Below are 26,310 nucleotides of genomic sequence, written 5' to 3'. Positions count from 1 at the left end.
GGTTCTTGTGCCACTGTGACCAGAGTATGTTACACTGACCCCATAGAGACTCATTTTCTGCCCAGTCTGCCACTGGAAGGCCACTGGAGTTTGTACAACAGGAGACCGGAGGGCATGGCCACAAAAAAGGTAGCTGTCATGTTATCTTTCCTACGTGTGAAGTGGCCACAGAGATGCCAGCCCTCGGAGTCACACCGCAACCACGGGTACAGGTGGCCATGCTTGCTTTTCATTAACAACTGATGCCAAATGCCATAGGAACTGTTCGACTCCAGGGCCTGTGCTGCTGGGCAGCCCATTAGCACCGACCCCATGTCTGAGGCCTTTCTTCTCCCCGGTGCACACACCTCTCTCTCCCGCTCATTCTTTGACAACTGCATCTGTTTCAGCATCTGTGACCTCTGCTCCATCATTAGCGTCTTCTCATAGGTGAATGCAGAGATGTCATTTTCAACCTAAAAAGTGTCAAGCCACAGAAGTAATAAACAATGTACACAAAACATGGTGTCACTGTCTAACACCACCTGCCCAACCCCCTTTGTCAAGTGGACCTGAGCAAGCGGTGGCCATGTGTTCTGTCTCTGGGGCGTCAGAACTCTATCCCAGAGCAGCCTGGGAAGGCATAAGAATGTGTAAACCTTCGGCAGAAGGGGGTTAGTACGACGTGGAAAGGATAGGAGCTCCACAAGGACCAAATATATCTGGGCACAGGGGCCTTTTCTGAGACTGACACTCCACCAAGGACCATGTACGGATATAACCTAGAACCTCTGCTTGGATGTAGCCTGTAGTAGCTCAGTAACCAATTGGTTTCCCATAGTGAGGGGAACAGGGACTATCTCTGACAGGAACTCAATGGCAGGCTCTTTGACTCCCCATCCCCCAAGGGAGGAGCGGTCCTGTTAGGCCACAGAGGAGAGCTTTGCAGCTAGTCCTGAAGATACCTGATAAAACAGGGTCAGATGAATGGAGAGGAGGTTCCCCCTATCAGTGGACTTGGCAAGGGGCAGGGTGGAGATGAGGGAGGGAGGGTGGGAGTGGGAGGGAATGAGGGATCGGGACACGGCTGGGATACAGAGTTAATAAAATGTAACTGATAATTAAAAAATAAAATTAAATAATAAAAAAAGAATGTGTGGCTGTGGATGGCAGTGCGCAGCGGGCAGTAACAGGTGGATAAACACTGTAGCCTCCCCACGTTCCTGCTGGGACTCTATAACATGGCCACACAGGCAGCTGCTGCGTCACACACTGGCCACGCACACAGCTGGACAGGGTATGGACAGGGCATTCCTGGCTTGTCTACAGGAGCTGGTCTGTTACTTGGACGAACACTCCCAAATAACTGGTATCATTTCCTGTCTCAGACAAGCTCACTCTTTTCAGTCACTAAACCCAAGCATCCTGACAGGCAGAGGCCAGTGCCTGGCTTCTGGTCTCCATCATCCCTAGCCCTGGGCTGCCTCACAAGACCTCATCTTCTTCCAGGACTCCTTTCTGAGCAGCTTCTGTTACTTAGTCAAAAAGATAGTTTCCGACAACTAATAATGCTATTTCTGACTTGTAGGTGCAGCCAGACCTAGACCACCATCTACAGAGGAGGTTGCAGGTAAAAGCCACAAAGACTCTACAACTCCAAATGGCTAAGAAATGTCCAAATGTGGATAGCATTTTGAACAGCACACCCAGAAGCACAAACCCAACCTGCATTCTGACTCACACAAAGCCTATAGAGGGAGAAAGACAGCCCTGTACCACAAGGTACCCTCGGAGCTGACAAGAAAATGCAAGAGGTCGTCAATAATGCAGAGAGATGCCAGCCCTCATCCATGATTAAAGAGACACAGGCAAACAAGCAGTTTGCAAGCTCTTGCAAAGAAGTGCCTTTGTGGCCCTAGGGCTGCAACTCTTCCATCTGACCATGAGAGGGTAATGGCAGGTCTATCTAATGTGGCATTCCACATGGCCATGGAAAGAAAGTGGGCCCTCTGGGACACCCCACACAAAATCCCTCTGTGGAAGAGCAGGCCCCTCTAGGCCTATTTCTACTACATGTGCCCCTCCCCCCCAGTTCTGCTCCAGGGACTGAGCTGCCCAGCCATGCACAGACTATGCAGGGCCCTCCCGTACTGGGTGTCACCCATGACCAAGTAATTGAGCCATATAGACCACATAGGCGGGAACACGGCATTCAGAGAAAGGAGAAGGCAGGGAGGAGGAAAGGATACACAGTCCATCCACACTGGACGACCCAGTTCAGAGGGACAATATCCTGGGTCCTCTGAAGTGGGCCTCTCAGAACCAACCGCACTCCTCAGGCATCTGGACACGGTAACTGCATCTCCTGTAACCTGGTAGCCACTTTTTTCTACCTGGTAACCCCAGCATGACTTCACTCGAGGCCCTATACACCCACAGGTGGGAAGGTCATTTCCAGCTGTGAACTATGAAGCCATGGCTCCAGACCTCCGGGCAAGCCCCATCCCCAGGGGATACAGCCCACAGGCCTCGGCCACCAGAGCTGCTGTCAACTGAGACATGCTCAGACCCAGAGGGTGGGGGCAGGGAGACTACACAGTGTCACCCAGAGGAACACGGAAGGTTGCATGATCTGTGCAATTCTAGAAATGTAGCCTGACGTCCAGGTTGCCCCGCCCACCCAGCGCACGCTGCTGCGCACTCACCATCTCCACCACCTCCACCTCAGCGCTGATCCTGAGGTGGTACAGGAACACCTGCAGGTCCTTCTTCATCTGGATGCTGTTATCATCAACCTGGGCTACGGTGAAGATGCGCATCCGACACTTCCGCCACACCTGGGAAAGGGAAGGGTCATTTCTGCAGGGATTCAGGCAAGGCTGTACCCTCCAGGTAGCGGTGGCCCTGTAGCCTGGCTGCCACCCTCTGGCCCTGCGGCAGACACCTTGTGCTGGCGCAGCAGGAAGGGCAGAAGCATAAGCATGCCTCCGTCGTGCACGATCCACCACACATCAATGTGGCCTTCGCTGAAGCGCTCTTGGTTCTGCGGGAACAGGTCAATGTTTTTGGCCACCAACAATGCCTGATGCGCTGCTGTCGTGTCACGGACGGTGTCTGTAGAGAGAGGCATCCATGGGTGAGTTACCAATGCCAGTTAGACCATAGGATCTCATGGTGGGGGTGGGGTGGGATGGGGGAGGCGCTAGCTTCCCTTCAGACGGCAGGGCGGGCACCAAAGAGCAACTTTCACATCATCAACTACTCCACGATCTCCAGAGGGTTGTGTATACTCTCTGGCCAGACACTTGGGTGTGACAGTAACACAGGTGGGGCTATCATGAAACCTGGTGCGGGGGAAATGGTTGCCACACCCACCCACAAAGTTCTTCCAGGAGAAAGGGTTATCCGCCTGCTTCCAGGACTCCGGCCAGGCCATGAGGACAGTGTTGTGTTTCATGCCACCAAGGCCAGCTGACTGGATCAGGTGGGAGGCGCCATCCCGCAGGTTGGAAGACACCACCAGCTGGCAGAAGCCTTTCGTCTTCTCTGCACTCATCAAAGACTGGATATTCTGCGGGAGTTGTTGGGGGTGTGTATCAGAACACGAAGCTGAGACACACATCAGGAGAGCCATGTCCATCAGCATTGTGGGTGAGAGGATCCCACACATACACCACAGCCTGGCATTCATGTGTGTTTGCACACATGTGTAAGAGACAAAGTGAACGTGATACCATGAGGCACAGCTGTGTGCAGGTGTCAAGGAGGGTCAGCACCAGGGTATCTCTGACTTTACCAGACATCCTTTATCACTTGGATTGAAGGTAGGGTCCTATGAGGCAGTGAGCATCAAATGCTCATGGGTCATGTTTCAGAGGTTGACTTTAACAGCCCTTGAGCAAATCGAGGGTTCCAGCAAGCACTATCAGACAAGCCACAGTGTCAGTCTCCACGCCTGTCTACTTCCATAATTCTATCACTATGTCAGGCACCTGCCAGGGCAGCTCCTCGCTCCCCCTAGCAGCTTGGGGTCAATGGCGAGGTTGGACACTATGACTCAGGGCACACCACTCACTAATCAACAGTCCCGGTGATGCTGTTCTTCTTCTATGGCCAGGCTACTAGGTCTCCCTGGGTACAGGGTGTCAGATGCCCTACTAGACTTCACACTCATGTGAATGGTGACCCACATGCCTCTGCACTTTCCCTTTTAGAACAGGAAGGCCACATCACCATTAGGCACACATTTCCCGCATCTCACAGTAGGCACAGAGAAGAGCCCCTCTCCGTGTAGTCTGTGATGAGATTCAGACTTAGTATCAAGACATTGGAGAGCCTGTAATAAGATGAATATAGTTGGCATGGGAGGTAGATGGATGTGCTTGGGAAACTGGGAAGTGAGGGGTTGAACGCTGTTCACAAAAGGGGGTTCGCTATGACCATGCTATAGCCAAGCTAGGAAAATGTGACCTTACTTGGAAAAGTATACTTGCAGAGGAATCCTGACTGTTTGATGGGACCCTGAACCCAGTAGCAATTAACCCTGAAAAGGCAGGCAGAGAGATCTGACACAGAAGGAAGGCAGCCAAGTGAAAGCAGAGGCTGAGGCCCAAAAGATGCCACTTCTAGCCTAGAGATACCTGGAGCTAGAAGAGGCAGGACATACATTTGAGGCCACCCTGCCCATACCTTACAGTTAAGAGTTGCTTCACTAGTCACAGGACACACTCTTTCCCGTCCTTTGCCTGATTTCAACTGCCTCCTCCGTCCGCCCCGCAGTGGCACTGTCCTGCACTACAGCTCCACAACTAAAGCTGTAACCATGATTCCCAGCCAGCCTCTTTTATCTCCTTTCTTGCCTCCTGTTCACTGCCACCAACCCTCCAGGGTAGACCAGGTTCACACAGATATGTTCTACTTATAGAATTCTGTATAATTCAGGAACACTCTAAACATACTGTCCTAAAAGGGGAACATGCCAGTGAGTGGGAGGCAGCCTAGGTAGGAGGTGTGGTCACAGGGACACAGCTGTTCCCAGGCAGGAAGGAAAGGACAGTGCCCTCGATGGGGCACATAAGAGAAGTCCTGAGAGGCTGACTCAGCATGATGGCATGTGGCAGGGCTACTCTGTTCTCCTACGGGCTGAAGCTGGCTAAAGGTCACAGCACAGAGAAGGCCGAGAAGCACAAACCAGAAGGATATACCTGTCGTGCAGGGCACTAACACGCCGCCGCCCTGGCTGAATGATGCCTGTGTCCCTGACACTGGCTGCAACAGTGCTTTGCTGGTGCTGGGTCTTAGTTCCTGCCTTACAGAGAAACTGCTGACCAGGCAGTCACCTGGCCCAGACAGGAAGTCAGCACACCTGCCCAGGCCACTGTGAGCAGGGAAACCTCACAGGTGAGGACGATGGGACCCCAGTTAGGGAAGAATGGGGTGACTCAAACCCTCAAGCCCTCTCATGCAGTTGTTGCAGTAGAAGAAAAGTAACGCTAACCCTGGTAAGTTAAGGAAATGCCAAGTCTTAAGTTTCTTACCCAAGATTATTTAAAAAGGCTTTTCCAAACTGTCCTCATTTTCACACGCCAACAACAGTCTGACTGGAGCACAGAGCTCCATCAGAAAAGGGGCACAGGTCCCAGAGGCTGTCACGAGGGACAGATGGAGCGCTTGGGCAGCCCCTTCTTGCTTTTGCTATCAATAGAAATGACTTCTTCCAAAGCTAAAGCCTTTCCTGTGGCTACCAGCAGAGGCAAATACTTGCCTTCTGCTTTTCAACATGTGTTCTTTAGAACCTCCTGCCTACAAGTACTTAGAGATTAAAAGCATCCATCCCGGGTCTGGGTGTGGCTCGTGGCTGAGCACCTGTCTAGCACACGTGGGTAGGTCCCACCCCAGCACTACAGAGTACAAAAGAATCTAAATGAGAAAGCTAAGGGTGTTCTCCCATGTCTTATCAGAATGGAGACTGAAAGCAGGGTCAGAGGGCCCCCAGCAGGAACTCACTTCAACACAAACACCTTTTTCCTCTGTGCTAGCAGTGAGATCAAACAACAGGAGTCCATGCACACCTTACAATCTGTCTAAGGGGTGGCCTAAGCTCTAGGGATTTCCTCCAAAGTATGGAGGAAGACAACTGGAAAGGACATGTGCATGGCAGTGCTTAAAGCAGACACTGATGTCTTTGTGCCCAAGAAATATCACAGAATAAAAAGAAGAGCATTGCCAAGACAGAGCCACCCCTCCCCCATAACAGAATGTCCCTCAGACCAGCTTCAGGTCAGAAATCAAAGGACAAGACAGAAAACCATCCATTGTTAAGGACAATAGCTAGGTGTTAAAATTCATGGGATGCTTAAATTCATCCTGAGTGAGCTGTCCCAGAAACAGAAAAACACACACAGTATATACTCACTCACTCATATAGACATATAACATAAGATAAACCTACTAAAATCTGTACACCTAAAGAAACTATTTAAGAGAGAAGACCCTGACTAAAATGCTCAATCCCCATCCCGAAAGGCAAAGAGGATGGACATCAGAAGAAGAAGAAAACAGGAAACAACCTAGGAACCTGCCACAGAGGGCCTCTGAAAGGCTCTGCCCTGCAGACTATCAAAGCAGAGGCTTATGGCCAACTGTTGGGCAGAGTGCATGGAATCTTATGTAAGAAGTGGGAAATAATAAGATCTGGAGAGGACAGGAACTCCACAAGGGGAGCAACAGAATCAGAAAATTTGAACACAGGGGTCTTCCTAGAGATTCATACTCCAACGAGGCATGGAGATAACCTAGAGCCCTGCACAGATGTAGCCCATGGCAATTTAGTATCCAAGTGGGTTACATAGTAATGAGAAGAGGGACTGCCTCTGACATAATCTGATTGGCCTGCTCTTTGATCACCTCCCCCTGAGGGGGAAGCAGCCTTACCAGGCCACAGAAGATAACAATGCAGCCACTCCTGATGTGATCTGATAGACTAAGATGAGAAGAAAGGAGAGGAGGACCTCCCCTACCAGTGGACTTGGGGAGGTGCATGCATGAAGAAGGGGGAGGGAGGGTAGGACTAGGAGGGGAGGAGGGAGGGGCTTATGGGGGATACAAAGTGAATAAAGTATAATTAATAAAATAAAATTAAATTTAAAAAAATTCATTGGTTTGCAGTCAACAGCAGCCAGTGCTTAACCCTAAGGATCCATATGCTGATGGACAACTGCCGGCTTCTCTTGTTCTCTTTGAACCTGCTGAATTTCGGAGTGGCCTGAGAGGCTGGCCAGGCAAGTGATGCTATCAATAAAGTGTTGTAGAATTATCACTGAAGACTAGGTCATCAACAGCCATCCCCATCGCACCACAGTCACTCCTCTGAGCAGCCTTACCACCTGACATGGGCTGGACTCACACACAGACGGCAGGAAGCACAAACAAGATCAGATATGGAGAGCCCCCTCCAGAGGAGAGGGTGACCCCCTGGGCGTGCAGCTATGATGAGGCCTTAGGTTAAGGTTCACAAACAAATGGAAAGGAGTAAAAAAGGTTTCTGACAAGCTGGGTAGCTAGATACCCGAGGTGACAGGACGCTGGCCTTTGAGGACAGCAGAGGCTAGAGGTGGACCTGAGGGGACTGCTCTGCTTCTGCTTAGGCTGGAGGTTTCCTGTCACAATCTGAAAGCAGAGAAATAAAAAAGCACGTGTAGGAACCCAGGGGTTACAGGGTCAACAGACTGTGGGCAGCAGGCAGCAGAAATGGCACCGTCAGCTGCAAGAGCAGGTTCTGGCTACTCACCCTCATCCAGACATCTGGCAGCACACAGCCTCACTACTCACAATGTCTACCTGCTAGACGGAGCTGGGGTACACAGGGAGCAGTGACAGACATGGGACAGAGTGCCAAGGCTAGGCCCTGGGTGCTCCAGTCCCACAGCAGCAGCTGAGTGGAGTGGGCAGTCACTGCCCTTCTGTCTCAGGAGACCACCCACCTCACTTCTTCATGTCTTACTTCCAACCATTTCAGACTCAGTAACCACCTTGGTAGAAACAGGTGGCAGCATATGCACAGACTGCGCTCCTGAGCCTTGAGGTGCAGGACATGGCTCAGTCCGCCTCAGGTGGTTGTTAACCCTGACCATATTCACCCGACTCCACCTGCCTACCTCTTCAGCCCTCTGGGCCTCCACATGCTTGTCTAAGTAGGTGCCCTCCAGCACAGAGCCCACGATGGTCAGGCCCTTGCCAGCCTTCAGCTGTGAGGTGAAGGACAGCAGGCGGGGGTGCTTTACACACTGCTCAGAATCCAGGTTCAGCATCACCAACACCTGGGGCCTGTGGTAGGACAGGCAGGGACAGGAGTTACAAGAGCAACACACGGCCAGGGCTCTGATGCTCATCAAGCTGACTGATGGGAAGAGCGAGCAGACAGATGGCACAGGAAGAACGGATGGGGTGGGAACGACAGGTGACACAAGACAGGGAGGATAAGCATGTGAGGCAAGTACAGGCCTTGTGTCTGAAGCGCCAGGTGCCCACCTAAGGGTGCTTTGCTTGGCCTTAGGACAGAGGAAGCTCCCTTAGAGGGGTAGGCCTCTGATCATACTACGGGTGGGTGGCTTGTTGGATGTCAGGATCCCTAACTGGCTATTCTTCCATTCTCAGGCAGTGATGCCCTGTCCGATCTCTCCCCAGAGGACCAAAAAGCTTCTGAGACGGCGCTGCCCAGGGTAAGTGTCTTTGCCCTATTCTGCTACTGTGGGGCTGGGGCTGGGGGGCATACTCACCTCCAGTTCTTGGTGTGTGGGGGCCCATGTTCCACACGCAGCAGGGCATAGCGAGCAGCATTCAGTGACAGGCCCCTGATGCCATCACCCCACTCCTTCTCAGCCCTGTGTGGGTACAGTGGAAGGCCACCTTGTCCCAGCAGCACTCTATGAATGTTTGCCTAGCTGGGACATTCACAGAGTTTCTATAAACCCAAGACAGGAAGGGGATTCCCAAGACAAGCAGGGTGAAATGGAAAGGTACAAGAAGCAGGGCTTCCTTTGTGGTTCTGATCACTAGGGACACCAGGGAAGAATGACTTGGAAGCCCTGAACTAGATTGGTCTCAAGGCCCAGAGTGGGAACAGAACTGTCAGGGAAGGACAAAGGTAACTTTGTGGGGATGGAACACTGAAGCATAATGCAGCTCCTGGGACATGCCATTCTTGTCCAGGGTGTGTGAGTGTGTGTGCACGTTTACAATCATGTATCGGTGCTATGGTTGACAGAGTGTGCAGGTCCTTAAACAGACTGCAACAGTTACAGCTGCCACAAATGCGCCATAGATGCAGCTGTAGATGTGCCTGCTACTAAATTAGAACAATGTGAAATTCAAAAAAAAAAAAAAAAAAACTTGCCCACTTTTTGTACAATAACTCCCGGGCAGGAAACCAGCATATACCTGAGTAGCCCGGCTGGGGCTAGGGGATGGCAAGCCACCTAGGACTCCGTGAACCTAATTAACAGCACCCGGACTCATGCCACAGGCAGGGCCCAGGTCAAGGAAACGGCCTGGTTCTGTGTGGGCATGAGCAATGTGCCGAGGTCATAGCTATCTATCTGAGGGGCTGCCACTCACCCGCGGTACTCAATGTACTTGTAGATGCAGCCAGCAATGAGCATGGCGAAGAGAGCGTAGTACCAGGAGCAGATGAACATCAGGGCAAGGCAGAGACTCATCCCGAGGAAGGAGAGGGTCCTAATGGACATGAAGCTCAGAACAGGCCCATACAAGCCCCCCAACTGGGACCTTAAAGACGACTTCACAAACAGCACCTTCCCCATTATGAAAATCCTCCTTTAACAGACTATCAGCTCATGACCTGCCCATCAGGCCTGCCACTCAGGCATCTGTGAAATATGAAATGCCTCCCAGGGATCCTGCTGTAGCACAGCAAAACTGCACCCTAAGGACAGTGCAACTGCCTGTTTCCCTCCCAAGGTGCACAAGACACCCAGCCACATGCAGAGCACAGAATGGGCTCCAGCCACCCACCCAGCTCTGTGCTGGAAAGGAGCCTTGAGAAGACTGGCAGCCCTGGGAGCTACATGTCTGGCCAGAGAGGACCAGGCTGATATAAGAATCACATGCATACCCAGGAATGCAAGTACCAGTCAGACCTTCCTTAAAGCTCAGAGGCCAGGGCAGGACCATGGTCTCATGGATTTCACTGGAGCTCCTTCCACAAAAACAGTTTTAAGTCCCACAGCAGGCCGCCTCCAGACGAGATGGCATGTGCTCAGGCCTGTGGGTCCCTCAGGGCAGCCACACAGCAGGCCTTACCAGTGGTAGAACTTGAAGCGCGGACGCCAGTTGGGTGTGCGCAGCAGAGTCTGTACAGCACAGGCCAGATTCACGAACATGTAGCACATGAGGAAGAACCTGGAGCAGAAGGCGCAGTGAGGCCACTGACACCCAGGGTAGCACAGCTGTATCCTGCAGCTGCCCTACTGCATGCTGCTCACCACTTCTTAGGGAGACCCTCCCTGTTCACACAAAGCTGCCTACTCTACGGGCCTCCGCACAGCAGCTGAGGAACCCTATGAACAGGTCACATCCCCTACTGTCCCTGGCCACGTACCACAGCCATTGCCCCTACCATAGCATCTGTCTGCCCAAGCACACTGGCCTCTGCAGGCCCAACAGCTCTGTGCCCACAGCTCAACGACCTGGCCTTCTGTGCCTGCCCTCTGTGTTTATTCTTTATACCATATGCAAATAGGAAGGAAAAATAGCCAACTCCTCATACCCTCCACCCTGATGTCCTTGCAGGGTACTCACATGGACAGGATGGGGGCCACACTGTCCAGGGAGGCGATGAGGATGCCTGTCTCACAGATGAGGGCCGTGAGCAGCAGGGCCCATGTGGGCTCCCCATTGGCCTTTCCATGGCCAAACACCTGCAGTATGGAGAGAGGGGTAGGTGGGCTGGGGCAGGAAAATGCCTAACCATGTGAATGGAACATCTACGAGGCAGCGTCATCTAGGTTACAAACAAAACCTAGCTTTAGTCACAAGTCATGTGCTGTATGCAGCCAGGTCCAAAAGAAAACCCAACAGCGATACAGATAGGCTCAGGGGACAGCCCTGCCACACCCAGTCTTCCATGTTTGCTTGTTTGTTTGTATCTTCATAGCCCTTTTGTGCGGTCAGTGCCCTCGCTGGACCTCCAGTCTCCAGAATTTTTGGAAAACAACTTCCTCTGGCTTAAGCCATTGGGCTATGACACTTTGATGACATAATCCCAGGACTCTCATTACATCCTGCACCTCTAGGATCACTCCAGAACTTCAGTCCCAGCTACAGACACCAGGTCCAAGGATACCAAGTCCCTAGTTAACATCACTGGGACCATCCTTGGCAGGGCCTCAGTAGGTCACATGGACAAATATGGTCCATGAAAAAGGCCGTTAAAGTGCTGGACAGCCTCTTCCCTGGAACTGCACCCTAAGCCCAGCAGCAAGTGTGAGAGATGACCAGTGGAGTCCACAGGCAGGACAGATGTCCCCTAGCTTCATTCTATAGGCCCAGCTCCGCAGGACAGACTCTTAGGGATCCATACACACCAAACCTGACATCCCAATGCCTATCCTCAGGGTAACCAGCATCACCTGCTGCAGCTTGAGCAGAGGACTCACCTGCAGGAAGGGGATGATGCCATCACGTGCAATGGCCTGCAGCAAACGGGGTGCCCCAGTCAGGCTCTGCAGGCCAGCGCCACAGGTGGAGAAAAAGGAGCCAATGACGATGACCCAAGGGGATGGCCAGGCCAGCATGTCAATGACCAGGTTCCCTTGCAGGGCCTCCCCAAACCTATAGATGAGCAGGGAAGGAGGTCAGTAGAGCTTCCAAAAAGTGATCTGAAGACAGAAGAAGAAAAAAATCTCTGTCCCCTATTTGAGTGTGAACCCCTGGGCTTGGGGAGAAGGAAGATAAAGAGCCCATCCTTAGAGGCCCAACCCAACTAGGACCCAGACAGCTTGGCAGCCTCAGAAGGGGCTTTGGTTCCCCTAGAATCCTCTCAGGAACAGGAAGGAAGGCCTGGCTGATACCAAAGTGGTGCTAGCCACCATTTCTGCAGAGGTTGTATCTCTGTAGGTCTGATGGTACTATACTCTTTCACCATGCAGTTTATAAGAATACCTGAAGCCCTGAAATTCTGACAAACTTGTGCCCAAAGAAGGAAGGGTCCGCAATAGTCCACACATAGGTTCTACTGACTCAGCAGCAGGGCTGGGGTCCCTAGGTCCCATCACTCCCATTCCCACAGCTGTATTCATTCCCCATTCCAGCTTCATCAGGCCTCAACTTTGCTGAGTAGCCTTCAGGTCCAGAAAAGGGGTGACACATCACCGCTTTAGTCAGACAAGGCAACGTGACCCCCACCCCCATAAGACCTTTTAGCTCATAAACAACTGTGAGGCCTGGAGCAATTTAATTTCAAAGCTGAAGTCTCCCTTAGGAAAGACAATACCAACTACAGTCAGTTCATATAGTAAAAAACCCAACGTACTTATCTCGCAAGACCACACCTTCGATGCAGGCCCCAAACAGCACTATACAGGAAAGATCTGAATTGAAGTCAAGGAATGGACAGTCCTGGGGCAAAGGATAGCACGCAAGCTACAGGGAGATGCACGTTGGCCAGTGGGTCCCATCGCATGGGCCTGGAGCAACCCTGTACCCAGGCACCTAATGCTGAGATAATCACATACCCTGTCCCCACCGTCCTGTATGAACTGTCCTCACATTTGTCTAGCTACTCAAAATTCAGCCACAGGATACTCGAAAGATGTTTGGCTGGTGCCCATAACCGCCCTCCTCAGAGGACACAGGACTCCTGGAATGTCAGTTTCACAAAAGCAAGTGTGAAAATCCCACATACCACGCTACATCCAACCAAAGCTGTACACCTTTAGTGTCATACACCAATCCAATGGTATATTGTGTTTCTTTTTCCTTTGGTATTACTGGAGATTTAAAGCCAGGGCCTTGTGCATGCTGGCCTGAACTACCACTGAACTATAACCCCTAGTCCTCTCCTCAATTTTTTAAGGGACGTTGTGTCAAATGCAATCATAAGAAAACTGGAACATCCAGGTACTATGGCACATCACATAGGGCTGCCTCAGCTACACATAGGGCAGGCTGTGCTCAGGACCCAAATCTGGACAGTGCACCACAGATGGGTACAATGGGATGTGAGTGAGGGACTTGAGTAAAGGCAGCAGGGCCAGAGTTCAAAACCTCTGGCCAGGGACTCTTTAAGGATACAAATGAAAGACGTGGTCACGATGGCCAGAATGGTTCCTGTTGGGATAGACTTTTGGGCATCCTTGAGGTCCCCAGAGCGGTTGGATCCTGCCATGATCCCTGCAGAGAGTAGAGAGAAATGACAGTGACACAACATCTAGAGGATGCTGCCCACAGAAAGATTCATCTGTATGTCAGAAAAGATAAATAAGCCAGTACCACTACTGGTTGATGGAAAGGTGGTCTCTAAGGACTGAAAGACAGAAACAGAGAAACATACACACAGAGACCAGAAAAATAGAGACAGACCAAGAGACAGTAACAAAAAGATGTGAAGACAGTCAGAGAGAGCTACACAGAGAAACGCAGAGACAGAGAGGAAGGGGAGGATGAGAGCCTCACCAGTCACAGAGGGGAAGTAGATGCCAACTAGCATGGTGAAGTAGGTCATGATGTCCGTGAGGACATACGGCAATCCGCCAGGACGGCTCTCCTCAGGCACAGCCGTGGAGGGCACGCCCTTCTTTTCCACAAACGCCCCCTTGTCCGAATATGTGCTCCACAGGTTATCTGTAATCAGGAAAGTCAGCACCAGTAGTCCTCCTATTAGGATTCCTCGGTCTTCTGTGGGGACTGCTCACTGGACTGTCCATGCCCAGCATCTCCACTCACAATTGCTGGTGGTTCTTTTAGGGCTCTGATTTCAGTCAAGGACACTCAGCTTGTGAGGACCTCAACATGAGGTTTCACCACTAGGGGAGGAATCCTGGAACACAGCATTCACATGCTGCCCACAATCCTGGTGCCCTCCCTGCTGGGAACCCACCAACAAGGCAGGAACACAGAGCCTGTAACCATATTAGCCCCTCCAGTGACCCAGGACATGTGGCCACCTTCACTCTCCACTGCATTCCAGCCTGGCCCAGTGCAGTTTTACACCGACTGTGAACACCCCTATAGGGACCTCTCCATAGGTGGCCTCCAGCCAGCAACTGTCGCCATCCATCCATCCATCCATCCATCCATCCATCCATCCATCCATCCAACCATCCACGTGCCCTTGCTGCCTCCCTTGAGACCTTTTGGAGGTTGCTTTCTCCAGAGATCTTGGTCCTGTGGGTAGGGGACCCATGTGTTTCTCTCCCATCACCCAGACACAGCCTTCAGCTGCCCACTGACATCACACCACACCATTGGGGGGTGCATACAGAACCCCAACCTTACACAGGGTAGACTACTAGGACCAAGTATGCACGCCCCCAGGAATGTTTTCTTCCCTCTAAGATGAAGTTGCTTCCTATTTGTTATCCCTGTATGTGAGAGGTAACAACAGGGACAGTACCATGAGTTCTGGGCCAATCAGGGCAACATAGCAATTTCCAGGCCATGCTGGGCTGCAAAGTGAGTACTTGCCTTAAACAAAGAAAGACTGAACGCTTGGCCTTACCCAGATGATGTGCAGGAGATGAGGGCCATTCTAGCCTAGGGTTTGGCTGGACAGGACCCTGGGAATTGGGAACCAGGGCCCTAAGAGTAGCCTCAAACAAGCCAGGGCAGTGGCCACAGCCTTCCCCACCAGCACTCACCCAGGAAGACACCGCTGGCCACACCAGGGATGCCCTGGATCTCAGTGACGTTGTTCTGTACAAAGTACTCATCACAGGTGGCACTCAAGCTGGAGCCATTGCAGAAGAGGCGCCAAAGCGCAGTAGTCACCGTGCCATTGTTGACAACCTGCACTTTGGCGCAGGTCTCAAAGTTGCGATTTGCCAGCGTGCGATTCCCAAGAAGACAGACCCTGGAGCAGGGAAAGGGCAGAGCTTGTTTTCAACACTGTGCCCAGCTGACTTGGGGTGCCTCCCCAGTAGCTCTAATGTGCCTGACCCATGTTACTGAAGGGGCCACATGTCAGGAGCAATCATCCAGTCACATTCTAGCAGTGTGGGGACTGATCTCAATACAAGCCCTCAGTTGGTCAGGGATGTCCTCCTCCTGCCTGGGGCAACTCACTGTGGAAGGAAGGTAGCCAGAGCCACAGCTCTGGGGGTTTCTTCCCATCCTGGCTCCCATATTCCCTACCAAGGACCAGGGCTTTAGTCAGTCTCAACATGCCTAGACCCACCTTGGCCCATGCTCACTCACTCACTCACTTGCTATGACGCTGGCCACCTTGGTTTATGAGAGCCAGCCTATTTGAGGGGTTTCTATGAAGATAAGGAAGCCATGTCTCATGAGATAAGAATAGGTTAGAAAAACTCAACCACCTGACTGGGGTGTTTTGAAAGAGAACGTTTCCCATAGGCCCAGACATTTAACACTTGCTGCCCAGTTGGTGGTGCTGTTTGGGGAAGTTCAGGACACGTAGCCTTTGTTGCAGGAAGTTATGTTATTGGGGACAGACTTTGTCAGTCTCACCCCATTGCTCTCTCTGATTCATGTTTGAGGTTGGAGAATGTGCTCTCACAGCTTCCTATTCCTGCTGCCATTTCTCCCTGCCATGATGGACTCCCGATGGAACCCTCTAGAACTGTAGGCCAAATTAAACCCTTTCTTCCATAGCTTGTTTCTAATCAAGGTGCTTTATCACAGCAACCAAAAAATAACCAATATACTGTCCAAGGGACCACTGGCCACTCTGAACTATGGACAACCTTCCCTGGCCTCCTGACCTCATAGATATACTCAGAAACAGCTGCATGGGCACTGTGACCACTCCATACTCCTCCAAAGTTCCTAAAAACCACACTGGAACCCAGGAGTAAGTGACTTAAGGACACCTCCATGTTCTTCCCCAGAGAAGCTAAGGAGAGAGAAACAGGAGGCCTAGCCCCTGGAAGAAAACTGCAAGATAACCCGTCATTAGATCAAGGCCTTCCCCAACCCCCACCCCACCAGGATGGCCTGGGACTCACGGGATGTCAGGTGGGGCGAAGGCTGTCTTGATGACACCAGCATAGATGGCCAGGATGGAAAGCACAACACAGGCTAAGAAGACCAGTGCCAGCTTGTTGACATATTTGACACCAACAAAGACCACCACTGCCATGAGCGCCAGCGCGCAGCTACCATACACACGCATGTTGTTCAGCAGTGCTGCTGCCTCACCATCTGCTGTCTCTGCCTGGAAGATGGCCGCACTTGGAGAGATGTAGGTCTGTGGGAATAAGACCAATCGGCGAGGAAGGTCCTGTCCAGGAACTCACCCAGCCTTTACCTCATGTTGGCTCCCTCTCTGATGCTGGCAAAGAAAGCCTGTTAGGCTTGAGGCCACTGGGAACACTGAGACAGAATCTTGTGTGCCATCCAAGATGGACCCAGGGCATCAGGCCTACAGTCATTCCTGTCCAGTTTTCTTAAACTGCCAGAGCCAGATTGTAACCACCAGTACAGAAGATGGGTGCCTCCAAGAAGGAAAGCTGGCAGCTAACTCTACTGCGCTATCTTAGTGGCCAGCCTGCCTTGGTCAGGTTACTCACAGGCAGGGGAGAACCCTTGTGGTGAGGGGCCAAGGACTCCTGCCAACAGTGTCAGCAGAGCCCAGCGCAGCTCCTCTGTCTTCACTAATGCCAGCCGACTGCTCAGCACAATCTCCAGAGAGCTACAGATCACTAGTGTGTCCTTCAAGTTGCTCTACTATAAGAATGGGACTTCCTTAGAGACCAACCAGATTCTAGGAATGGGCGTGAGAATCCACGGCCTCCCCACTTAGTCTGTAGCCCAGGACTTATATGCACTTTCCCCTGTGAAGCCTTTCTTAGAAAGCATGGGAAGGCTTCCCTGCAGGTTCTGGGAGACCTAAATACTAGAGAAAAAAAGAGCCAACTCCATGGAGATGGTTATAGTATTTCTTAATATTTATTATCAATTGACAGGATCTAGAATCATGTAGGAGAAAAGTGTCTGGGGACACCTGTAATCCACATTAGATTAGCCTTTGGTCATATCAGTGAGGGATCATCTTGAGTTAATTAAAGGTGGAAAGGCCCATCCTAAAAGTGGATGGCACTATTCCCTGGGTTGGGATTTTGAACTGAATGAAAAAGAAAGTCTATGTGAGTATCAGGATTCATCTCTCTTCTCCCTGGCTGCGAAGCAATGTGACCAGCTGCTTCAAGCTCCTGCCCCATGGTTTCCTGGTCATGAAGAACAGTACCTTGAACTGAAGGCCAAGATAAACCCTTCCTTGCGTTGTGTTTGTAATGTATTTCATCCCAGTAACTGGAAAATAACTAGTACAGAAAGCAAGTTCCCCAAGCTCCTGTGAGATAGGTCAAGGCTCAGCCATAACCTTGTTTCAACCTGGGACCTTCATCTTTTAAAGTTTACAGAGGCTGACCACACTGCACCCGGGGGGGCTACAGACACGTATGCTGCAAAGCCCACCAAGACACTGAGTATAAGCCCAAATTCACATTGTAGGGAAGCTCTTCTACAATGGGAGTTGCATGCCAAACGCTAAGAACCAGTGATGAGCAGGACTGCTTTGCCCTGAGGGCTACAGTCCTGCTCCAGTGACACAAGTCCGGTTCTAGCCCCGCTTCCTAAAACAGCACAGACTACAAGGTTGCACCCATCAGGGACCCAGACCCTCAGCCCAGATAGCAGCTTTGAGAGCCCAAATGTCCAGAGCAGCAGAATAGAAGTCAGTCGGAGGGAAAATACAGATGAGCTCACAGGCAAAGTGCCTGGGCAAGAAAGACTTCCATAGATGGACTCACCAGGAAGATCTCAATGGTACCCAGGATGTACATGGCGCCTGCAAACGTTGTGCCCAAGTAGAAGCAGAGGCCAACAGCCCCTCCAAACTCAGGCCCCAGCGAACGGGAGATCATGTAGTATGAGCCTCCCGCTGTAAAGATAGCCCAAAGAAAACATAGGTCAGGAAGTGCCATTCACTATGAACAGTGAGCATTTGTGCAAAAAGAGGTGAAGTGACAAGCTGCTTTAGTCTCCCTCACAACAGGACCACTAGGAAGCCTTGGGCTATGAGTTCATGTCTACACTGCCCATGGGCACAGGCTAGCTCAGCTGTGATGAGAACCATCTGACACAGGCAGGTTCAGTACCTCATCTGCCTTCAGGAAAACCTGCTGTGCCCTCAGACAGTTACATGAAAGACAATGGCCCAGGCCTGCCAACTCTTGTATGCAGAGGACAGAGCAGTACTCGGTGGTATCATCGAGAGCACATGAGAGCTTCAGGAGGCCCTGCAGTCTACTTAGGCTTGTATCCATCTCTAGGATGTTGTTTCTGTCCTCAGAACAAAGAGCAGGCAGGCAGTGAGTGTGTGTCTATACCAGAGCCTCTGGGGAGAGGGTCACTCTCTCTCTCCACGAGTAGCACAATACCCCAGTGCCATCTTAGTACAAATGGTTGATGTCACTGTCACCATGAGCCTAGAGCAGAACGGCATGCATGCATACACACACACACACACACACACACACACACACACACACACACACACACCTCTTGTCCAATACTTTGAAAAGATCAATAAACCAACTCAAGGACCACAGGCACTGGAACCCTCACCTGGGACCACACCATTGGTAGCGATGGCACTCATGGAGATGGCAGTCAGCATTGTCTGCAAAGAGAGACAAACGCTTTCAGGAAACATTTGCCCCAAAATGTTCCCACACGCTGAGCCTGAGGATGCTAAATGACCAGGAAACACAGGCCTCCTGGCTTTCAACTCTTTCCACACATCCAGTCCCGAAAGTCATAGAGAACACAGGTGTCAGATCCTGCTCAGCCCCGTCCTGAGAGTTGAACCTCACCTAGGTGTCTGGCTCAGAAGCAGTGCTGGCTATGTCTCTGTCAACCCATGCGACACAAAGAGGGACACTTCATCTACATGTGAGTCCAGCAGGCACTAGGGAACCTCACTTTGTATCCACCTTGCCTCCAGCAACCACCCTCTGCTCAGGAAAATTTATTTGTGGGTACCAGGAATGCCAGTAGCCACAAAGAGTGGTGTTCAGGTGATAAATGAATGGGTAACCTCAAGTGCCCGCAGAATCACTGGAGGACAGGCCTGGGGTGGCCACATGGAACGATCAGTCAGGAAATATGGATGAGTGCCCTAGGATGGCCATGGCAGGGCAGACACATGAAGTGACAGGTGGGGAAGCATGGGCTGGTGACCTGAAGGGACACCACAGACTGGCCAGTCAAAGGACAGTGGATAGCCTATAGCGGTCAGGTGGCGAGTCAAAAAAGCTCCCATTCAACCATATTATTAGAATTCCCTACAGAAAGGACCCATGTTCAGGTGACACTTGGGTAACTAAAATTTATACTCCTCCTATAGGGGAAGGGGAGAAAGTAGGGCTGGTAAACAGGCTGCCAGCATAAAAAAAGGTAAACCAGGCATGACAAAAATGTTATTAAAAATAAGGAGATGTGTTGGAGCCTGGACCTGAACAAATTACAGACTTGTAATTTGTCCCTTTCTCTACAACAGAGGCCCTGAAAATGCTCACAACCCTTCCAAACTAGGAGTAGTCTTGTCATAGCCCAGTAAGAAGCACTCAGCCCTCAGCCCCTAATGTCCCCAGATGTAGAAATGTCACCCCCAACACAGATACAGCTAGACATGGCCCTCAGACTAGTGGGAAACCTGGCCTTTGCCAGGCTGGATGGGACAGCCCATCTTTCCTCTATAGGAGGTGGCCCCTAGAGAGGGGCCTACAGGGCAGGCCTGGATTTCTCAGTAGTAGTCTCTCAGGGCCCCAAGCTGCCCCTGAGAAATTGCCCCAGGACTAGCTGAGAATACTCACACAGGTACAGCACATGGACACAATGAGGAAGGACTGCAGAACTCCAGCTGCCCCCACAATCCAGGTCAGGCGCAGGAAAAGGATAACACCCAGGATGTTCTGCAGGCACGGCAGGTAGACTCCGATGAAGGTGCCCATGCGCGGGGCCTGGGGCAGAGCCACAAATCCAGCCTGGAACCCGGCCTGGAACCCGGCCTGGGACCCGGCCTGGAACCCGGCCTGGGACCCGGCCTGGAACCCACCCTGGAACCCAGCCTGGAACCCTACCCTGTTCTTTAGTTTGGGGGTCACAGGAACAGAGGAAGGAACCAGGAGGAACATGGTGGCCCTACAGTGACGCTACAAGGATAGCAAAGAGGCCTGACCAAAAAAAAAAAAAAAAAAAAAAAAGATAGGGTCCCTGGCTCTATCTATGAGATGGATAGGGGCCTAAACCTTGGGGCCAGGAAGCTTGAGGCATGAAACAGAGGACACTAGAAAGGGGCTAGATACAGGTAAGGTTGCCTATAAAATTCAAAAGTCTCAGTGTAATATGATAGGAAACAGACTAGAGATTTGGGGATACGAGAGCTGAGAAGCCAGACCCCAACGAAGGAGGCTCATCTCAGTTTAGGTGAGCACAGAATGAGCATGGAGGATGAGCACATTCCCTATGGATGATGACAACAAGGCTGGCACAGAGCAATGCTTACACAGAAGCCTGGCTGAGGATGTCGTGAAGCCTGAGACCAGGCAGGGAAGGCCCAGCAGCAGAAGAACAGTACTAAATGGCTGTGCCTGGCCAGAGGGCAGTCTCCACGGAGAACAAACAGACCTCCTAAACCTGAAAGGACAGAGGATGGCTCAGCCCTGCACAGGGCAGAGCAGTCTAACTGCCGCCAACTCTACAGCATAGGTCTCACAGCAAAATAGAGTGTGGAGAGCTCTGGATTTAAAGTCTGCAGGCCTTACACTGAGCCCTAGACCAATGGGCATCAGGGTCCACACTGAAGGGAGGAATATAGCAAGAAAGAGGCCTAAGCCTTGACCTCATGCCATCCCTGTCTCTGAGGTCTGGACACAGCATTCTGGGGTCAGAAGATAAAGTCTTTATGGATTTCAATTCGGCAAGATGGTCGATGGAGAAAGGCCTTTGGGACTTTTTATTTTCAGAATTATTTTTATCTTCGTTATGTTATGCATATGTGTGTTGGTATATACATGAGTGCAAGTACCCATGGAGGGCAAAAGAGGGTGTTGGATTCCCTTGGAGATGGAATTGCAGGTGGCTGGGAGCCACCCAACACAGGTCTTCTGGAAGAGCAGCCATCGCCCCCAACCTGCTGAGCCATCTCTCCAACCCGTCTTTTGAAATTTTCAGTTAAATTGAAAAATGCACGTGTACAAGTCCACAGCGTAAGGTGGACATTAGAGACAGCCATGTCTTTAATAGAAACGGCAGAAAACAACTTGCCCAGGCAGGCCATTGCTGGGGAGCCTGAGGGTGCACAAGCGGCTGCCAGGCCACATGACTGAGCTGCAGAACCCACTGGCTTAGGAGCTAGTTATCTATCTAATATCCCAGCCTGGGCTTCCCAGATCCTTCTAAAATGGGACAGCTACCCGAACTCTTAGCTTTGTCCAGATGAACCAGACCTGTTTACAGACCAGAAGACAGCTCAAAGGAAAGTGATAACTGTCTCTAGGGACAAGCTTCGGTGCCATCAAAGGAGACACAGGGACATCTCGACTTCTCCTGTCCCGCCAACCCAATGAATCCCTAACTGGGGCACCTGTTCACTTTCAACCAAGATAAGCAGCTCTGCTGTGGGCCAATAACTTCATCAACTGAAATCCAGTCCAGCAGCCATGTCCCCAAGGGAAACACTGGCCAGAGAATTATCGCACGTTGGGTTAGGGTAAATTATACTAAAGCCATACTAAGTACAATCTCCCCAAATCTGGATGCTCTGCTTGCAAGGAGGTTCTTTCCACAGTGTTGGGTAGGGGGTGTGTCCAAGCCTTCGGGGCTCCACTCTTGGGTAGTAAGGACTAAACTTTGGGATCAACTTGAGCAGTGCCTTGATTGTGTAGAACTGAGGCTGAGGGTCATTTCCAAGATGCATTCAGACTGGTCTCTATTCCCTGGCACAGGCCAAGTTCTCCTTGGACACAAATTCCAGTGGACAAAAGAGATAGACAGATGGACAAATGGACATGGGTACCATGGACAGGGAAGGCCTAGGGCTTCGTAGGCCCAAGAGCCTTTTGGGCCATGAGGCAGTGCTAGGGGCACAAATAAACCCCGCTAATGCATCTGAATGACATCTACCACTGCACCCCTCAATTCTGCTTCGTAGACCCTCATTCAGCATATCTGAGCAGCTGTGACTCTGCCACTTCAGCTAAGGATGCCCAGAAGATCTGGGAGGGGACAGGAAAATGCATGGCCTAGAGAGCGCCTCTGAGAAAGCACTGCCCCACTGCCAGGAAGACAGCCCATGCCCCGTTATGTCTCCAGAGACCATGTGGCCCCAGATTTGAATAGTCTCAAAAGCTCTGAACACTAGGAAGACTTGAAACACAGTACTAACTCTGCTGCATTCACAGCAGGAGGGAGAGAAGATAGCCTTTGCCACTCTGTGGACTGACTTCCATAGAGCCAAAGTCAGGCTGGGCACTGGCTCATGGGAAGTAGCTAGGAAGCAGCTAGATGTGACAAGCCAGGTGGGTACAGGTGAAGGGAGAGGTGGAGGGCTGTTACCACAGTTGCCAGGTGTCACAACAATGAACACCTTCATCTGTGTTCACCAGCACTGAACTCCTCCCCGAAGAGAAAGCATGGGCCTCTGGGGATTAAAAATCAAATTCTTTAGTGAAGGCTTTAAGCCAGACATAGTGGCACACACCTGTAATCCCAATACCTGGAAGCTGAGGCAGGAGAACTACTGTGAGTTCAAAGCCAACTTTGGGCGACATACTAAGTTCCAGTTTGATGTTTGCCTCAAAAACAAACATCACAACGAAATAATAAAATGACATAGAAGGCCAGCTCTCAGGTACAGCTGTGGTGCCACACCTCCTCTCTCTGGAGCTGTGGGGTCCCATGGATGCCTGCTAAAAGTGTGCAGGGCATCCTGTACAGGACCTCCAGGATCTTATCCCTTCCTCACCCAGAAGCACGGAACACTGGAGGTGTCCACTGAGACACAGTACCAGAAAAATGAAGGTTGGCCATGCCTTGTGAAGGAAAAGGGTAGGTGTGATCCGAAAGCCTTGGCAAGGGTATTCCCTGACTAGAAAGCCCCAAGACTGCTATCTGTGTAGAGGGCCATGTGTGTACCTTGATCTCCCGCCTCCTGCTGTCCTCGTCTTCTTCATGCTCCACCACACCCTGGCTCAGGTTGGTATAGTTGGCCAGCTTGTTCAGCAGTGATGACACCATTGGGTTGCTGTCCATCTCTTCCTATGGGGGCAGTAAACCATCAGATGGGTAGGAAGCAGGTTAACCAACAACCCAGGGCAGCAGGTCACTGGACAGGTGGCAGCTCGCTTATCAGCAGCTATAGAGACGCACTTGCCTGGTCACAGCTCACTTCTCGTGGATAGCTAAGCTCAGAGGGTCTCAGGCAGACGCATCCTGCCCCTCCCTCCTCAGAGCCCAGGCTGGCCTTGCCTTGGACAGAAGAGATGACTGCTTCTTTACTTTCCCCACATAAAAGTCACTTCACTAATAGACGTTCTTTGTGTAGAAACTAAAATAAAATTACCTCAAAAAGTGCCATGTTCTTCCCCTCAAAGTAGCTCTCTCTTTCCACCTCCACATTATTGATGAATGGGCTGTTCTCCCTGGGGTTTCCATCTCCTGTGGAAGGCAGTCAGGTCAATCTCAGGGAGGAGGAGCAGAAGCAGAGCATGCGGCTCTGGGAGGCAGGCACCGCGCAGACCTTGCTCCCAAGGCCAGCCAGCCCCACTTGTGGCTCTGGCTAAAGACACTGTTTATCTACGCTTTCTTTCTGCTCACATGACCATGTTCTGTGTCTGTGTCCCTAACACAGGTAAGTTAAAGTAAAATCAAGTGTCAGTCTATCTGTCCACACTGACTACTAATGAGAACCAAAAGTCTCCCTCCATTTATAGGGCTGGTACCTTTGTTGAAGAGCAGCTGCTGGCCCTCGCTGCATGACCACCATTTCCGAAGGAAACTGAAGGTTTCCCTGCACTTTCTGTTTTGTGGGACCTGGCAGCCCAGAGCTGAATACTGACTTCCAGGTTCAATGGTTCCCTGTGCATCTCCATGTAGGGAGTAGAGAACATATCACCCAATTTGCAGAGACAGTGGCTTCTGAGGATCCCTGACCACAAGACACCTGGGATTCTTAGCCCAAGAGGCAGGCATGGCCCCGCAGTCAGCCTTCTCAGACCACCCACAAATGAGCCTTCATGTGTCCTCAGGTGCCAAGATGCCAACACCTGAGTTCCTTTTCATTTGCTTCTGACCTCTTACCCTAAAGCTGCCTATCCCATCCACTCTCGGGGGCCACTTGAATAGCTCAACATGATTCTGCCCCAATACTCTAGCACAGCCAGTCCCCAGGCCATGCAGGCCCTGAGCCAGGGAATGGCCAAGTCAGTAGGAATGGGACCCTGTATTCTAATTCCTCCCCTGTCAGGGTCCTGGCAGAGATGTGCCTCCAAGGGACTCCTTAGCCTTTCGGACACAGGGCATGCCTCATGATGCCAGGTTCCTAGACCAGTTCTCTCTGCCTCAGTTTCCACACATAAGATGAGATGAGACAGGGATATGCACTGAAATGTGGCCTTACCGATACCTCTGGGAGCTCAAAACAAGGCTGATGAGCCTGGATACCCAGTGTGTGGTCATTTAACAAACCGAGGCCAAGCTGGACCACACACAGACATTACCACAGGAAGGGGACTGCAGAAAAGATGGGGGTGGATGGAGCTAGAGTGTCCCATAGAGGACAGCTTCATGGGAGGAGATGGGCAGCACTTCTCTCCAGCCCCAGTACCTTATGCTCCAGGGACCAAGGTTCAAACTACAGCTTCAAACATTGTATAAGAATGATACAGGGAAGTCAGAGAGCTGCCACACATATCCTCAAGGGTCGAAGGGAGTAGGAACAAGGGGAAGTACAAAGGGGACCAAAAAAAAAAAAAAAGATCAAGAACATCCTTGGCGAACAGAAAGGAGGGACAGGGTGATGATAACAGATTAGCCTACAGTGTAGTTCACGCTAGTACCCTACAAGGGAGTTTGTAGCTTGGTAGTCAGCCCTTGGAGGCCTTTCTACAACTACCCTTATCAGTCAGGATCCTAAGCTGTGCTTCCTCTATGTGCCCAGAGTCAACAGGGAGTCTTGGACACTCAAGGCCCTTGACAGGCAGGCCCAGTAACCAATGCAATCTTATGGAGCCTGGGATGAGGAGACCACAGACCACACCTTGGGGGTTGGGCTTCCTGAGCATGGAGTACTGTGGCACTGAGCACATGGCCTGGATACTTCATGTTCACCAGCTGCCTACAGACGTAGACATTTGTTCAGTCACAAAGGACATATGGGCTACAGTTTAGCATCCACTGTGGGATAAGCAGGGCTCCTGAGGTACTGCAGTCAGAGGTCTGCAGGATGGAGCATCCTTGAAGAAGGAAGGAACCTGAAGGCAACCGCTGGTGGGCTACTTCTCCTCTTGGAGCCCAGGTCACCTTTTGGCAGTAAGATTCTAAGTAAGGCTTAGAATCTCAGATGACAGAAACAAAGGACTGCAGGGGGGCCAAGAACCCCATCCTGACGTGATAGGGTTGAGTCCCCTGCACTGTCATCTGGAACCAAAGCCTTGATCCCTGAGCATGTCCTGGGACCAGCAGTATAGAGTGGAGAAGACTGGGAGCAGGGCAATGATTCTTGGACTTTTTCAAAGTAGCTACTTAGAAGGAGGAACCAGATAAAAAGAATTTTGAACAGCCTCCAGTTGGTGAACAGCAAGTTACATTATGTCCCCTTTCAAGTCCTACAAACTGCACATGTGATACTTCTGGGGACTACTGTCCTAAAGGCCAACAATGCCACAAAACAGATTGGCCCCATTAAAGACTAAAGCCCTCTCTGAGGGAGGGCACACACACCAAGGTTTGTTTTGTTTTGTTTTGACAGTAGCTTTGAATTTCAAATTCCTCAGATCCCAGTAGGATTATGCTGGCCTTCCGGACACACACACACACACACACACACACACACACACACACACACACACA

General features: G+C 51.3%; 1 protein-coding gene across 2 annotated transcripts in view; it reads right to left on the bottom strand.

Annotated features, from left to right (window-relative positions):
• Slc12a7 (solute carrier family 12 member 7) overlaps positions 1–26,310 on the bottom strand; it is a 76,941-nt gene that overhangs the window by 8,656 nt on the left and 41,975 nt on the right. For both annotated transcript variants that reach the window (XM_055597916.1, XM_055597917.1), the window contains exons 2-21: positions 23,804–23,898; positions 23,377–23,499; positions 20,055–20,201; positions 18,805–18,859; positions 17,988–18,118; positions 16,182–16,423; positions 14,856–15,067; positions 13,672–13,839; positions 13,291–13,389; positions 12,530–12,587; positions 11,655–11,829; positions 10,798–10,916; positions 10,300–10,398; positions 9,595–9,714; positions 8,757–8,861; positions 8,136–8,304; positions 3,355–3,550; positions 2,924–3,093; positions 2,685–2,816; positions 348–455 (exon numbers count right to left, since the gene is read on the bottom strand). In XM_055597916.1, coding sequence (XP_055453891.1) covers positions 348–455; positions 2,685–2,816; positions 2,924–3,093; positions 3,355–3,550; positions 8,136–8,304; positions 8,757–8,861; positions 9,595–9,714; positions 10,300–10,398; positions 10,798–10,916; positions 11,655–11,829; positions 12,530–12,587; positions 13,291–13,389; positions 13,672–13,839; positions 14,856–15,067; positions 16,182–16,423; positions 17,988–18,118; positions 18,805–18,859; positions 20,055–20,201; positions 23,377–23,499; positions 23,804–23,898 — 2,723 coding nt within the window. The remainder of the gene's footprint in view (positions 1–347; positions 456–2,684; positions 2,817–2,923; positions 3,094–3,354; positions 3,551–8,135; positions 8,305–8,756; positions 8,862–9,594; positions 9,715–10,299; positions 10,399–10,797; positions 10,917–11,654; positions 11,830–12,529; positions 12,588–13,290; positions 13,390–13,671; positions 13,840–14,855; positions 15,068–16,181; positions 16,424–17,987; positions 18,119–18,804; positions 18,860–20,054; positions 20,202–23,376; positions 23,500–23,803; positions 23,899–26,310) is intronic.

The sequence above is a fragment of the Psammomys obesus genome, unplaced genomic scaffold (genome assembly GCF_907164565.1).
Source record: "Psammomys obesus unplaced genomic scaffold, mPsaObe1.curated_primary_1811, whole genome shotgun sequence".
NCBI lineage: Eukaryota > Metazoa > Chordata > Mammalia > Rodentia > Muridae > Psammomys > Psammomys obesus.
This window is presented reverse-complemented; position numbering and strand designations above follow the sequence as displayed.